The 15,071-nt window shown below is 39.0% G+C and overlaps 2 protein-coding genes across 2 annotated transcripts; both read left to right on the top strand.

Annotated features, from left to right (window-relative positions):
• Positions 1–62: 62 nt before the first annotated feature.
• LOC119616977 (interferon-induced very large GTPase 1-like) lies at positions 63–4,491 on the top strand. The gene has a single exon (XM_037975360.1). It carries the CDS (start codon positions 90–92, stop codon positions 4,467–4,469), a length of 4,380 nt encoding a protein of 1,459 aa, XP_037831288.1. The 5' UTR covers positions 63–89; the 3' UTR covers positions 4,470–4,491.
• Positions 4,492–9,439: 4,948 nt separating this feature from the next.
• Positions 9,440–14,988, top strand: LOC108244382. The gene is made up of 6 exons (XM_017430532.3): positions 9,440–9,665; positions 11,354–11,498; positions 11,581–11,676; positions 12,707–12,851; positions 12,936–13,081; positions 13,212–14,988. The coding sequence occupies exons 1-6, from the start codon at positions 9,566–9,568 to the stop codon at positions 13,477–13,479; spliced, it is 900 nt and encodes a 299-aa protein (XP_017286021.3). The 5' UTR covers positions 9,440–9,565; the 3' UTR covers positions 13,480–14,988.
• The last annotated feature ends 83 nt before the right edge of the window (positions 14,989–15,071 follow it).

Genomic DNA, 15,071 nt, shown 5'->3' with positions numbered 1-15,071 from the left:
GTTCAGACAGTTTCCTCAGGCAGATCATGATCACAAAGTTGGCTCAGTGCCAATAAGCCTTACCTTTGCTTGTTCCCGACCCATTCACAATGGAGATAGAGTGTCCTTTATGGGCATTTAGACAGATAACAAAAACATGGAAGATAACTCAAAGCAAAGGTGATTCATACATCGCCAAGAAAAGTATTCCGATCTACAAAGCTGAGACACCGTTGGTGTCATTTTTCCGTTTGGGTTCAACCTCAGTGTCCAAGTCTCAGCTGATGAACTCTTTGATCAATGACCGCCACAGCACATTCTTCCATAGAAACTGTGCTGGTAGTACAAAATCTCAACATTTATTGAACGGAGTTGCAGAGATTGCATGGTACTGCCCTGCTGGGAAACCTAATGATGCCTTTAATGACTGCATTGCCTTTTGTAATCTTCATGGAGATGCTGTAGTGATTGAAAAACAACGTGAAATACTGACTGAAAAATCTTCATTCAGTGTTGTGCTGGTGCCAAATCTGCAAAAAGACGACCAGAATTGGTCAATCCTTTCTGCATTTTTCAAGTCCAAAAAACCTCTCATTTGTCTCATTGTTGATGACACTTGTGGCGCTATTGAGATAAAAAAGGGAAAATACAAAATGGGACTAAAAGACAGAAGCCACTCAGATGTATCTGAACAACTTAAAAGAATCATTCAAGACATTTTGTCTTCTCAAGATCCCTCCATTCCAAAAACATCCTTCCAGCTTGAAACCATGGCCGAGGTCTCTGGAATTAAAGTGGATGAAAGTGACCCTATCTGTCAAAATGGGAAATCTGCTGCTATGAAACTAGCCAATGTGCTTCAAAATAAGGATGTTTCAAAGATCAAGGATGATTTCCTTCCTTGTCAAGGCCATCTGTGGCACGAGTGGTGCAAATTAAACAAAGAACTCTATAATCTCAAAGGACACATTGAAATGGAAAAATCCAAAAAGCAAGGACAACTGATGGAAATACGGAAGAATCAATGTGCTGCTTCCTGCAGTGAATTGATGAAGTTGTTCATTGAAAGCCTTTCATTGTTGCCATCAAAAGACAAAGAATATTTTCTAAGATGGACTCAGATTGTAACAGATGCTCTCTCAGCAGATGACATGTCTTCTATTCTACAGGACTATGATGACGCGTGGTCTGAATTCTTGACTTTAAAGAACAAGCACACTATGGCTGAACTTTTAGAGAGCAAGAAAAATAAGGTTGAATGCCTATCAGAAAAACTGCAGTCAGCGACGTTTGGCTTGGAGCACTTTTTTAGAGAACTGGGACAGTTATATGAGGCCCATAAAACAATTCATGCAGAGAATAGAAATGGTGAGTGGTCCCAATACCCTAAGCTGGCTGCAGATCTGCTGATTTCTGGACACCCCTTGGAGTTGATGGACGGTGATGCAGGTCATGTTCCTTTGAAGTGGATCTCAAGTCTTTTGGAAGAAGTCATCAAGAAACTAGGTGACCAGAAAGTTTTTGTGCTGTCAGTTTTGGGGGTACAGAGCAGTGGAAAATCAACAATGCTGAATGCCATGTTTGGATTGCAGTTTGCAGTGAGTGCTGGCAGGTGCACCAGAGGTGCATTCATGCAGCTGGTGAAATTATCAGATGAGATCAAGAGGAACATGAAGTTTGACTATATTTTGGTGGTAGATACTGAAGGACTGCGTGCTCTTGAGCTGGCAGGTGGTGCAACCCTTTATCATGACAACGAGCTGGCAACATTTGTTGTAGGAGTGGGAAACATGACGTTAATCAACATCTTTGGGGAGAATCCAGCTGAGATGCAGGATATCTTGCAGATTGTTGTTCAGGCTTTCATGAGGATGAAGAAAGTTAAACTTTCACCAAGTTGTCTGTTTGTTCACCAGAATGTTACAGATATTGCAGCAGCAGAGAAAAACATGGATGGAAAACGACGCTTGCAAGAAAAGCTGGACGAAATGGCTCAATTGGCAGCCAAAGAGGAGGTTTGTGATGCACAGTGCTTCAGTGACATTATTAAATTTGATGTACAAAAAGATGTGAAGTACTTAGCCCAGCTATGGGAAGGCAGTCCACCTATGGCTCCCCCAAATCCAGGTTACAGTGAGAGTATCCAGGAACTGAAAAGTATTATCCTCTCTAAAGCTTCAAAGTCTGAGGGCATCACTTTTTCACAGCTCAGCACAAAAATTCAGGACCTGTGGAATGCCCTTCTGAAAGAAAACTTTGTTTTCAGTTTTAAAAACACTCTTGAAATTGCAGTGTACAGAAAACTTGAGGACCAGTACGGGAACTGGACCTGGGCCATCAGGAGCAACTTACTGACCATTGAAAACCAGCTCTATAACAGAATAGAAAATAGACAGCTTAACAAAATTGAGTCGAATGATCTTTTTAATGAAGCAAGAAAAACATATGGGGAAGTCAGAAAAGCAATGTCAGAATACTTTGAGAATGAAAAGGATAAAGAAATTCTGGTTCAGTGGCGAGGCCGATTCGAGAACAAAATCAAGGATTTTCAAAATGATCTGGTGAGAGTGGTTAAAAGAAAACTGGATGAAGTTATCCAGCAAAAGGATGCTCGGAAAAAGCTGGATGATCAGAAGGCATTGTTCGAGAACAAACTCCTACAGAAGAGCAAGGAACTCGCTCAGCAGTTAAAAGATAAGGCCAAAGATGAAAAAGAGCTTCAAAAGCAGTTCAGCTCTGTTTGGAGTATCTGGGTTGCTGAATTAACAAATGATACAAAATCTGTTGAGGACATCAATTTGGAAGATGATCTGTTAACTATCCTTGAAGATCTTGGTATGGAGCAAGCTCTCATGGTAGATTGCAAAGCATCAGGCAGGTACAAACGCATATCAGACATGGGTGATTATGCAGATTATGTGATTGTCCCGAAGAACCAAGATCAGTCTGAAACAAGTGAACAATCTGAAACTAAGAAAGAAAACAAAGACACAAGAAACCAAAATAAATCATTTTTTAAATCTTTATTTGGCGTTTTCTTTGGAAGATGTTTATCAGCACAAACAGAGCAACAGAAGTCATACAGTGCTTTATCGTATGAGGATCAAAAACAGGTCAGACAACTCATCGAAAGTGTTGTAGCAGAGTCTCTTAAAGCAATCAAAACAAAACCTGTTGCTTCAAGAGGCTATGCATCAACCTACTTGTCAGAAATGGCCAAACTTGAGAAAGACAAAGTGGCAGATTTTAAATCCAAGTGGAAATATCCTTTAAAAAACGAGTTTACAGTCGATCTCCTTCTGTATGTCTTTGACTTAGCAAAGAGTTGGCTTCTGGAGTCCCAGGAGCAATTCAAAAGGAACACTGATGCACTCACTTATTTAGAAAGCAAGAAAATGCAATATTATAACATTTTCAAAAGCTTCTGCAAAGGAAGTTCCTCTGCTGTTGTGCTTGGAGAACTGATCTGTGAAAAGCTGAAAGCATCCATTGTTGAAGCTGTCTACAACAAGACTGCCATCGCTCTCGCTGGAGAGATGAAGTGTAATTTCCCAGCCTTCAGTGGAAATAGGCTGAACTTGGAGAAACATGTCCTGGAGTCACTCGCCGAGAAAGAGGAGTTTGATGGTTTCATGAAATACATACGAAATCCACAGAGCCAAGCAGAAGTTTTCATAAAGGCTGAAGTGCAGAAATACATCTCCATTAATCCTAAAGACAAGGCAAAAAAGACTCAAACTATTTTTCAAAAACATATTGAAGACATTAACAAAAATGTTGGTGAAGCTCTATTTGTTGCAACACAAAAGGTCCGAACTCAACACGGAAACACAAACATGTGGCTGAAGGAATTCTTCAGCTTGCTAAAAGATGAGCTAAAAATCGAAAGCATCTGTGGTCAAAACTTCAGTGACATAAATGATTTAAATTTTCTCCAAGAAGAAACAAATAAAAAACTGAAATCAGTCATGAAGGAAATTAGCAGTTTTTCAGCATATACAATGAACAAGTCCAGGCAGAAGCCTGAAGAGATCCTCATTGATCAGCTGTGTAAGTGCTGCTGGGTAAAGTGTCCATTCTGTTCAGCTGTGTGCACCAACACCATTGAAAGCCACAGTCCTGATGACCACAGCGTCCCCTTCCATCGACCCTCTGGGATCAAGGGATGGCACTACAGAGGAACAGTGGAGATGAGCATCAACTTCTGCACTACAAATGTTGCCAGTGATCGCAGTTTTCATCCTTGTCATGATTCAGAGACAAGCATTCCTTTCAAACAGTACAGAACTGGCGGTCCAAAGTACGCTGAATGGAGAATCACTCCTGATGAATCCAAACTGGCATACTGGAAATGGTTTGTTTGCCGATTTCAGAAAGAGCTGGAAGAGTACTATGGATTAAAATTTGAGGGCAGAGGAAAGATTCCAGATGATTGGAAAATAATCTCTAAAACCGAAGCTATAAAGAGTCTGGATGAAATGTATGAGTGAACCAACATCACCACAAGTCTGCCAATATTTTTAATCAAATTTATTTTGTTTATATAGCTATGAATGATTTTGCCCGTGGCTAAGAAATGAGGACAGTCAGCTGTTAGAAAGAACGATCTGCCTGCCAGGAAACCATCTGATTTTATAAGAGTTCTTTAACACAGTGATGATAAAAGAACTGATCACAGTCAACATCCACAAATGACTTAAAATAATTTGTTAATACTGATGTTAAAGTGTGCCCCAAAACTGTACAAGCTACCATTTTATACTATTTCTTTATATTTTTACTGTGTTACATTCTATGCAGATGATGTTTTGATTTTTTAATCAATTTGCATAAACTGTATTTGTTTAAATAATTTTGATGAACATAGGTTTTATTCATTTTTTAAGTCTAATGTTCTGATGAACTTGGCTTTATATATATTTTTTGAACTATGAAGCATACAACTGGTAAGTTCTTTGTTTTCTCGTTATCTTTTGTTTTTGTAGAAACTGATGAAACTATGTGAAGCTTCTAATGTTTTTTGGGAACTTGTTTTCCTCAGTGGCACAAGTCAGAAATTAAAGATTGTTTAGATTATAGGAAATACTTGAGAATGAATCTAAAAGCTATGTGAGGAGAAAGTGTGGCTTCTCACTGAACTACCTTTTGTATTTTTTTGTTCACTAACGTTCTTCTTTTTAAAGTTTTAAATCAAAAAACATCACTTTTATATGATGAAGGAAGTTGAAATTCATAGAAAATGCTTGTTTAGTCATTTTACCCATTATTTTATCCAGTATTTGCCAATCTAAAAAAATTGTACTTGAATTTCAAAAAATGTTGCAGGTATTGTTGATAAATACTTTTGTCTTTTTTTTTTTAATGAAATTGATCATTCAGGGACAAGAAATACAATTAATAGAATGCTTTGGTTATGATAAAGTATATTATTGTTTTACGTTTTCTACTTTTTATGTTATAATGATAAGATAAATGCAACAAAAATAATTTTCTCTGTTTTTTAAAAAAATAAACATTTCATGACAGAATTTGCTGCTTATTTTGATTTAATTTGAATAAATTTCTACACTATATCAACTTTTGTTTTGTTAACATCCTAACAATTAATTTATTAATTTTAAAGACTTGAGCCACAGTCCAGAAGGATTTTGGGACTAATAAGTGGGCCTTAACCATCAACAAAAATAGGAACTTTTCACAATATATGGCCCTAACACAGAACTCTCTTTTCATGTGCTGAAGCAATAATAATAAACTGTTGTCAGTCTGGGGTTGTTAAAATGGTCCAAAGTGACTGGATTAAACAAGATGCTTGAGGCAATGACTGGGTACAGACCAACCAGGTGTTTCTTCACCAACACTGAACAAATAACAGAACATATACTGACCTTTAAAGGACACGAGGTCCCAGCAGCAACTCTCTCTGACGTTAACTGGGAGCCCTTTTATGAGCTACCTCACTCACCGATTTCTACCACCCAACAGAGGTAGGCTAGCCCTACAAATTCAAATGTCTACAAAAATAACTAACACACTAAATGCATCCATTCATCTTTTGCCACTTTTTCAAGATGGGATCACAAAGGCAACAGCTTAAGCAGAGATCCCCAGTTTGGAGGGACTCCAAAGTGTTCCCAAGCCAGCTGTGAGCTACGATCTCCCCATTGAGCTCTGGATCTGCCCCAAGGTCTACTCCCAGTGGACCATGTCTAAAATACCTTCCTCAGCTGATGCCCAAACCACCTCAACTGGCTCCTTTCAATGTGGAGTAGCAGCAACTCTAACCTAAACTCCCTCACCAATAGCACAAACTCCTCCCTCTGTTGTATAAAATGGCTGAACACTATTATGAACAAAACAAAACAAACAAACAAAAAATAACAATAAGCAAGAGCAAAAGCCTAGGCAGTATGTAATCTAGAATATAGGATTTTACATCACCATGTCAAACACTGTTGATTAAGATTTTTTCTTTTTTTTTTTACTAAAGTATCAGAAGGCCAAACTATTACAGTTTTTTTTTAAGTTGGGAAAGTCAAGGCGACTGACATAGTGCTAAAAGACCAGCAGACATGTCACTGGAGTCTGTCAGCAATGACCAACTCCAGAGCGGTATTCCAAAATGCAGGTTTCAAGAAAACTCTGAGTACATTAACACTGAGTTTAAGGAAACTCTGTTTAAGTGAATCTCTGCATTAATCACCATGGTATCTGATTTACCTTTACAAAAAATAAAAAACACATGAACTCATCATGATTTTCAAATGTAATTACATGTGGAAAACCATGTTCATGTCCCTATGAACTTGTTAAAAATGTTTCTAAATTGCACAGGAAATGTGCAAAGCATGTGTTTCACATGGAAATTAAACATGTTTTGAAAAGTAAACTATTATGATTTTCCAATTCAAAAGCCCAAAACATGAAGAAGTTTGACTGTTTGGTAACAGCCTCAGACTAGACTAAACTCTAACAGATCATAATAATTAGTTGGTGGTGGCAAGACATTGGCAGGCTCTAGCATGAAGAATGGTGACACATTAGTAGGTTCAACAACTAAGAAATATACCCAGCACAGAGCATAATGAGGCTCTACATGCTGGTATGGTTTGTTGTGGTGGTGACAATGCTCTAGCAAAACATTGGGACTTGGCAAAAACTCAGATTGCGACTTCTTTTGTTGTGGAGCATCAGCTAACCCAGAGACTTGTGAGAAGCCAGTCTCTGTCTCAGTAACAGGCTGGATGTCAACTGGTTCCAAAATTGTCTCTGGAAGAGTCTTGGGTGTTTGAGTGTGTCAGGGTTCTTTCTTTCTTTCTTCCTTTTCTCCCTACTTACTTTACAGACATGGAAAGATAGATACTGCAGTTCCTGGTTCACCCCGTGGATGGTGCAGCTGCTCTGTTTCTGGGAGGCTTATTGGAAGCAGCTGTTTCCACTATCCACTAATGAGTCACCTCCTACATAAGGCCGAGCTGCGACACAGTGTTCCGTTGGTCTGTTAAATGTCTCTTGATCAATGTTTACTTGTGGGTGCCTGTCCCTTTGTGAATCTGGCCAAACCTCTGTGGATCATCTGATGCAGCTCATGAGTTTGTTTCTGCACTACTTGGAACAGTTTTAAAAAGAGAGACTTCCTGTTGCATTTGCATTTCCCAACTGCAATCCTGTTTTCAGTGTATCTGTGTGGCCAGGAAGTATGGAACTTCTCAGAAATTATGTGGCAGCCTATTTTGCACATCCCTGTTATCACTACAAACCACAACAATAATAGCAGTTAGAGTTAGGAGTTAGGATAAAGTTAATGTAGTACATAATATATAAAATTGTGGACATGTGTTTTCGGTGAAGCTTTTTCCCATGCTCTGAAGCAGAATCTCTCTGTATTTGTGTGCATGCACCAACTGGAAAAGGCCCAAGAACCTCTAGCCAGGTTCTTCTAAGCTTTTCTATGGCTGTCTCACTTTATCCTCATCATGTTGCCAAAAATCTTAGATTGTGTGCTGAAAATAGTTATTAACTCTGAGTAAACTGTAAATGCTAACAAGAGAAAACTATATACTGGGAAAAATCTATAAAATGTTCTTTTTTTTTACTTTGTTTTTTACCCTGTGTTTTAACACGTCGTTAATATGGACTTTCTCACCCCCTAGTGGTGTGGCATGGGTATGTCATCGTTTTTGTCAGCAGTGTAGAATATAGTACATATGGCTATATCCAGCTAACCAACTGGACGTTGTGGTGGTGTAAATGTAGCAATCCCAATTGACTGTAACATCAGGAAGAAGGAGCACAAAAAGCTGGAGAAATACTAAGGGCTGAAAGAGGAAATAAAGAAGTTGTGGAACGTCAAGGCCTCATTGGTACCAGTGGTCATTGGAAAACTTGGTGCCGTGACCCCCAAACTAGAAAAGTGGCTCCAACAGATCCCAGGAACAACCTCAGAGATCTCTGTCCAGAAGAGCTCAGTCCTAGGAACAGGTAAGATACTGAAGAGAAAACCCTTAAGCTATATATATATATATATATATATATATATAGTTTGTTAATGTCTGTAGCAAAACTGAGCCCTTATTGAAACAAAAATACCTACAGTAAGTTTTATTTCTTTTCTTCACCAAAATCCCAGTTGTCTCCCTTTTCCCTTGAACCTATACATAACAGCTTATAAAACAAGTGAAGTATTTCACAACTACTGATTTTTATGATGAGACTGTATTTTACCAACAATTATGAAGAATTTACAAGACTGTGCCCTGTGTTTTGTAGGTCTACATATTTTGATACATCATAAAGTTCTCTGCATTAGGTATTAGGATTTGTTATATTTGTTTAATTAATTTTAAACTCTCCAATACTTTATAGAAACACTGACAGCTGAAAATAAGTTTTGTGGAGAACCTGCAAAGTTATTAGTCTAATGTTGTTTAAAGACTGAACTAGTATTTTTCTTATCACGACTTAGTAAAGAGGCTGGGCACCACTAAAAGCATCATATCTAGCTACATTTTAAACTAATAATCACATGTCAACAACTGAACATTTTAAAACAAATTTGACATGTTGCATTCAATGTCCATAGGAAATTACACTACTCCCAATGTAGACAGTTATACAATAAATTTTTATTAATATTAAAATGATTAAAAAGCTCAACTTCTACGGGCTGAAATACTTGAGAATATTTGTACCAGAGCTGAACGTCAGCTTTTATTGTTTTGTTTTGTTTTTCTACTAAAATCCCAGTTGTTATTCCTTTTTCCCCTTTGACAATTTAGTAAGTTATTTGGCCATACAACGCTTGCAGGAAACATCCATTTTCACTTTAAAAATAATATGTCTGCATTTCTTTGTTTTGTTATTAACTTTGCATCTGATGCATTGCAGAGTTTGACGGAACAATAGTTGTACAACCGTTCGCTCCAGAAGAAGGGGGTGTTTACGTGACTCACGTGAAGGCACCACAGTGTACAGCGCGCTCGTGGTTGTCCAGGCCTGTGGTCCAACCGCCCATCTGCAGCTCCGACACAGCTAAAAAAAAACAGCTAAAAAACGCTTTCCGAAACGCAGCGGGGAAGCAGCGAAAATGAGGGACATCAACCTGAGCCGAATTTTGATCATTATCTTGTGCGCTTTGGTTTTTGTAGCCGTTTTGGTCGTTAACGCGTTGGCCGGAGCGGGCAGAGGTGAGTCTACAGTCTTTCTCTGGTTGGGATGGGTCTACTTTTTTTATACATATTTATTTATTTTAACGGTAAACTTTAAGCCAGTGTCTTTAAAGTCTTTGCGTATGCCTTTCAAGTTGTTGTTTCACGGCGGAGTTGTTGAAGGAGACGAGGTTAGTTTTAATTCGCTGCAGTTTCTGGTTATGAAACAGTTTTTGTTTTTTTAGCTGTCGTTAGGGAGGCTCGTCAGTCTGTTCCTGCTGGCAGCTCGTTTCCCCAAAACATAGAGCTGTTGTTTCCATGACAACCGGAGTTTGAAGGCCAGGATGCGTCATTGGAGTTTAAGTAAAGACCCGTGTTATATGAGCCTACACCGTAAACAAGACAATAAAAAACATTTTGTACTCACAGACACAAGTTGTCCTATTATTATTATTATTATTATTATGTATTACTGCGAACAGCTTTTAGCCAATGCATCTACTTCTGCTAAATAAATAATAGGGAGTAAATACTGCCTGTTTATGCCTACGTCCTTTGTTTTGTTGGAATGAAGGAAACTAACATGCCATCATCCATAGCAGGGTGTGGCATTAAAAAAGTGAGACACTTTCCTTCCTGATTGTTGTGGACAATGATCAGTTTGGAAGTATTTTATCTTAAAAAAACAGAGGGAAAGTCAGAGTATTTTTTTTAAGTGTCATAAAACCAACTTTTATTAACTCAGCCTTTTAAATCTTGTCCTAAACGTACAGCTCACTGTTTCATCATAAATCATAAAAAGAGTTTCGCAGCAGCTTTTTCTAAATGTATGAAAAATGCTTTACGGATAAAAATAAAACGCAGTCGAATTCCGTGTAATTCCATGTAAAGTATACCCAAATTGTGGGGCTTTATACCAGAGGAGGAAACGTCCTCTGATAGCAGTGCATCTTTTGAAAACAAACAAACAAACAAAAAAGAACAAAAGGATATAAAATCTGATAAATTCTGTGGTTTTGACAGCAGCAGCTCTGTGGCCCCTGGAACAAGTAGTATCCACTCATAGACTCATTTTAAAACTCATAGCTCAATAAGGTGAGAGACCATGAACTAAGTTAAGAGCTTCAAGTCAGTTCTGTAACCTACTAGGTGCCTTTGAAATGAGTCTAAAATATGAGGAATGTTGCCTCTTCTCAGGGTTTGTGATGCAAGTTTGGCAGCTGACTTCTGCCACAATCTGGAGTCCATTATTGCATTTTTGGAGGAGGGTGTTGCAGTAGCCGAGGCATGAGGCGAAACAAACATGTAGAGCTGTCTTAATATATTTCAAATCTAGATCAGAACGTATAGAAGCTGATAAAAATGCAATGTTACAAAATGTGCTGCTCAGGTCAAAGTCCTCTGCAGTAGGCTCTATGTGAAGGTCCTTATATTATAAAGAGCTTGCAATTATTATAAGTAAGAATACAGTTAAATGAGCTTTTTAGCTTTTGATGATTTGCAGCTATTAGGAAAGCAAGAAGCTAAGGGTCTTTCCACTTTAGTGTAGAGTAAATGCAGCAAGACTTGAAGTTGACATTGATCGAGGATAAAGCCAGGAGAGTCGTGTAATTCTGCTTTAAGTTGGCATCTTTTCTCTGCAGACTTGAATGGAGGTAAAGATTTTCAACTGCTCACTGTTTCACCAGTGCAGGGTGTCTCTAATGCTGCTCGTCTCTCATGTCCAGGTCCTTTCCAGTTCCCTACAGCCAATGTGTCGGCCCGCTACGAGACGGACATCACTCCAGCTGGTTGGACCTTCTCCATCTGGGGTGTTATCTATACGTGGCTCACTCTGATGGTCATTTACATCATTTCATATGTTTTCAGGGGGTAAGCTAACATCATAGCAGTCCTACTAAATATGTACTGGTGCAATATGCTGAATAAAACTGATATTTGTCTTCCTGTGTAGCTCCTGGGCTCAGTCTCTGCTGCCCTACAGCTTCTACTTTTCCTGGCTGTGCAACATGCTGCTGAACATTACCTGGCTCGTGCTGTGGGACAGAGAGTAAGTGTCCGGCTTTTATTTATTTATTATTTTAGTGATGCACAGTAAAAATGTTCAGACTGTCCTGAACTGTGGCTGATGAATGTACAAGTTTAAGCCTGTTGTTAGTCATTCAGAATGTATTTCTTCTGGGTTTTACATTTTTAAACAAACATTTTTAAGAGTTTTGTTTGTATGTGAGAGAAGAAATATCAGTAATGTATAGTTATTTTCTCGAGATGAATCAGAATTTCCAGTGTAACGACATGAAAGCTATAAACAACAATCAGCCACAAGAGTCTGTTGAGGTTCTTACTACAAGATGTATACTAGGAAGTAGTTTAACATTCAGACCTTTGAAGTTAATGTGATGGAAACAAGAAAAATATTGGAAAAGTATCTGGATTTGAGAGATTGATTGGGGTAAAATTGTGATTGTTAGGATGGCTGAGTGATAGCATCTCCACAACAGCGTTGGTCAGACTCAAGACTAGTTATTTTTTTTATATTAAATATTATTATATTCTAGTTGTAATATATTTATTGTTTATGCAATATTTAATCAGCAGTTGTAATTGTTGTTATATTTTTGTTTTTTAAATGAAGACAATTAAACCATGTGATGCATTTTAAAACTTTCGTTTTTGCTTTTTTGTTTTAATACCATCACATTATGTTTGGTTCTGGGGTGTCATACCTTCAGATTCTTTCACCAGCACATGTACACACAGGACCTACCAAAAGTGGTCCAAGGAAGGCAAACAGGTGAACTGGGGAGTAAATGAGATCTCTTGTTGTCCGATCCATAAAACAGCTACGAAATCAAGACATGTCAAATTGAACAGTAAAGCCAGTTTTGAAAGGAGTTTGTCAGGGCACACAGTGCGTCGCTGTTTGTTGCGTGTGAGGCTGTAGCTGCAGGTCGGTCAGGGCGCTCGTGCTGATTTCTGTCCATTCCTGAAAGCGACAACAATGACCATCAGAACCTGACTTTGACCAAACGATACCACAAGACTCCTGATGTGATCTCTCTTTTCTTTTTGTTTTGCAGGTTGATGCTGGCAGGTCTGGTTGTCTTGATCCTGATAGCGTTTACCAACTACAGTGCCTTGTTCTTCTGCTGCTATGCCACAGATTACCACGGGCAGTGGTTGCAGACGTATCACGGCAAAGACCTGGCCTGTCTCAGAATACTGGTAAGGCAAGGGGAATGTTGCTTCATGAAGATTAGCTGCGTTCCCTTTGAACAACAATAATGTTTAGTCTGTCTCTATGTTCAGGTCCAGAATGGTTTGGCTGTCTACTCCACATGGACTTCTATTGCCTCTCTGATCAATTTCGCCGTGGTTCTCCACCTGTGGGGTGTTGACAAGAGCACGGCAGCAACTGCCTGTCTGTGCATCCTTTTTGCAGAGGTGGTGGGATGGTGAGCTGCCGCCGTGAAGTGACATTTCAAAAGGAGCAGAGCAACACGCTCATTGGTTACCAGCAGATCAACTAACTGGTCTTCTGTGCATCTCGCAGCCATGATCACCTTCTCCCTCCTCTGTGTGCAGGTTCATTCTGGAGAACTGGGTGCTGGACCGATGGGTGCGTAACATTTTGACCGTGTACCTGGTGGTGATCGTGGCTCTGGTTGGAAACGTCTACAAACATTTTAACCCAGCTGATCCCACTCCAAATTCTGTGTTTATGGGTGAGTGTAATATCATTTATCTTTGGACTAAACTAAACCTGGAAAATCAAACCCTGGCTTGGAGCACTAGCAGCACATTCATAAGATTAGTAAAATGTACTTTTACTTCTGTTTGTCTGATTTGCTGACATGCTGCATGTGCCCATTGAGAATTATAGCCAAAAAAAGGCTAAACAATAGACTGCACCTACTGTAGTGTTGGAGTTTAGACTCCACACTGAGCTGCCATAAGACATTTACTGACGGGTAAAGTACAAAAACACATTGTTCATCTTGTTCCATGCCTGGGGGATATATTAGGCTGTAAATAAATGTTCAGTCTTTAAAGCTGATAAGCTAGAAGCAGAACAAAACTGTCATTAAATAACCTTGAGCGAGTTTGATAAGGAGTAAATTGTTCTTACTCAACAGCTCTGCTTCATGTGTGATATTTACACTCTGCTCTGATGTGGACATACAAAAATCTGGTTTAAGAAACAAAGTTATGGGTGTCAGTGTGTCTCTGATGCTTCTGGGAAATGGAGGCTGACCCATGTTGTCCAATCCAACAAAGGAGTCGCTGTAGCTCAGGTTGCTGTGAAAGCTCATGTCATTTCTGACAGAAAGGCGTCACAGTTTGTTGTGCATGGGGCTGCGGAGCTCCAACAGGACTCAAGGAGTCCATGTTGACAGAAGACTGCTGCTAGGATCAGAATTAGACGGGACTTGGTGAAGATATGAGGCAAGGATGCAAAAAGGCGAGCTACTGGAACGAGTGTGAGGCCCCAAAACTCTAAGTCCTAATCCAAACAAAGATCTGTAGGTTACGCTGGACTGACAATTGTCATCCATAAATGTATATAACATTTAAGGGATCTGCTCCTGACGACTTATTCCCAGATACCACAGCAGGTCTTTGGGTGTCTGGTGAAGTCTGTTCCTTTATGAATCAGGGCTGTTTGAGCAGGAGAAGAAAAACGTACTTAATATCAGCCGGATGATGATAAAACTATGGCTAACTGGGGAACATCAACAGAGGTTGGACATAGCTACAGTAATGTCAAAAGCTGATTGTTGAGCTGCCATTTTAAAGCTATATGTTCAGTATTTGATGTTCTCTGTTGTGCTTTTGGAGCAAGAAGTGACCGGATTTGGGCATCAGAAAAAGTGAATCTTATGAATGACTGTGTTTTAATTGGTGGTGAAAAATGTAACACCATGGAGGGATGTTATTAAGACGTCAAAAGACTGTAGACATGCGTTTGAGTTATTGTGAAGTAGTCATCAATGACACTCTCTGTGGCCTCAGGTCTTTTCTTTTATCAACACTGGACTCGGTTCAAAGCCCAGAATTGGTATCTAAGGTTGCAGTCAATAAGTGAACAAAAAAAAAATCATTATCGCCCACTGCCATGAAAGGTGATTTTTTTATTTTTGTTTGATTGTTTGTCTGTCAGCAAAACGGAGCAGACGGATTTAAACGAAACTCCTAATGTAATCTTTGGATGTATACAGGGGTGAAAATTAAACATTTTGTCCACCAGTCACTATGGCTGGTAGACAAAATGTTTAACCGGCCACTCAAATATTTTACCAGCCACTATTTTTTGTTGTGACAAAAGCTATTTCATATGATGATGATGATGGAGGTGGGTGGAAGCAGTTGTGGTGCCCTACAAGCTGAACAACACCTCTTTCTGGACACTGCATGGAAATAACTAGATTTTTCTTATTTTATTTT

This window comes from Kryptolebias marmoratus, linkage group LG4 (assembly GCF_001649575.2).
Source record: "Kryptolebias marmoratus isolate JLee-2015 linkage group LG4, ASM164957v2, whole genome shotgun sequence".
In the NCBI taxonomy this organism is placed as follows: domain Eukaryota; kingdom Metazoa; phylum Chordata; class Actinopteri; order Cyprinodontiformes; family Rivulidae; genus Kryptolebias; species Kryptolebias marmoratus.
Note: the sequence above shows the minus strand (reverse complement) of the source record. Positions and strands in the feature narration are given on the sequence as shown.

Coding starts and splice junctions, on each gene's coding strand:
- LOC119616977 (XM_037975360.1), top strand. CDS start 90: ATGGAGATAGAGTGTCCTTTATGGGCATTTAGACAGATAACAAAAACA.
- LOC108244382 (XM_017430532.3), top strand. CDS start 9,566: ATGAGGGACATCAACCTGAGCCGAATTTTGATCATTATCTTGTGCGCT. Junction 11,499..11,580: donor ATTTCATATGTTTTCAGGGG/GTAAGCTAACAT, acceptor CTTCCTGTGTAG/CTCCTGGGCTCAGTCTCTGC. Junction 13,082..13,211: donor TTTGCAGAGGTGGTGGGATG/GTGAGCTGCCGC, acceptor CTCTGTGTGCAG/GTTCATTCTGGAGAACTGGG.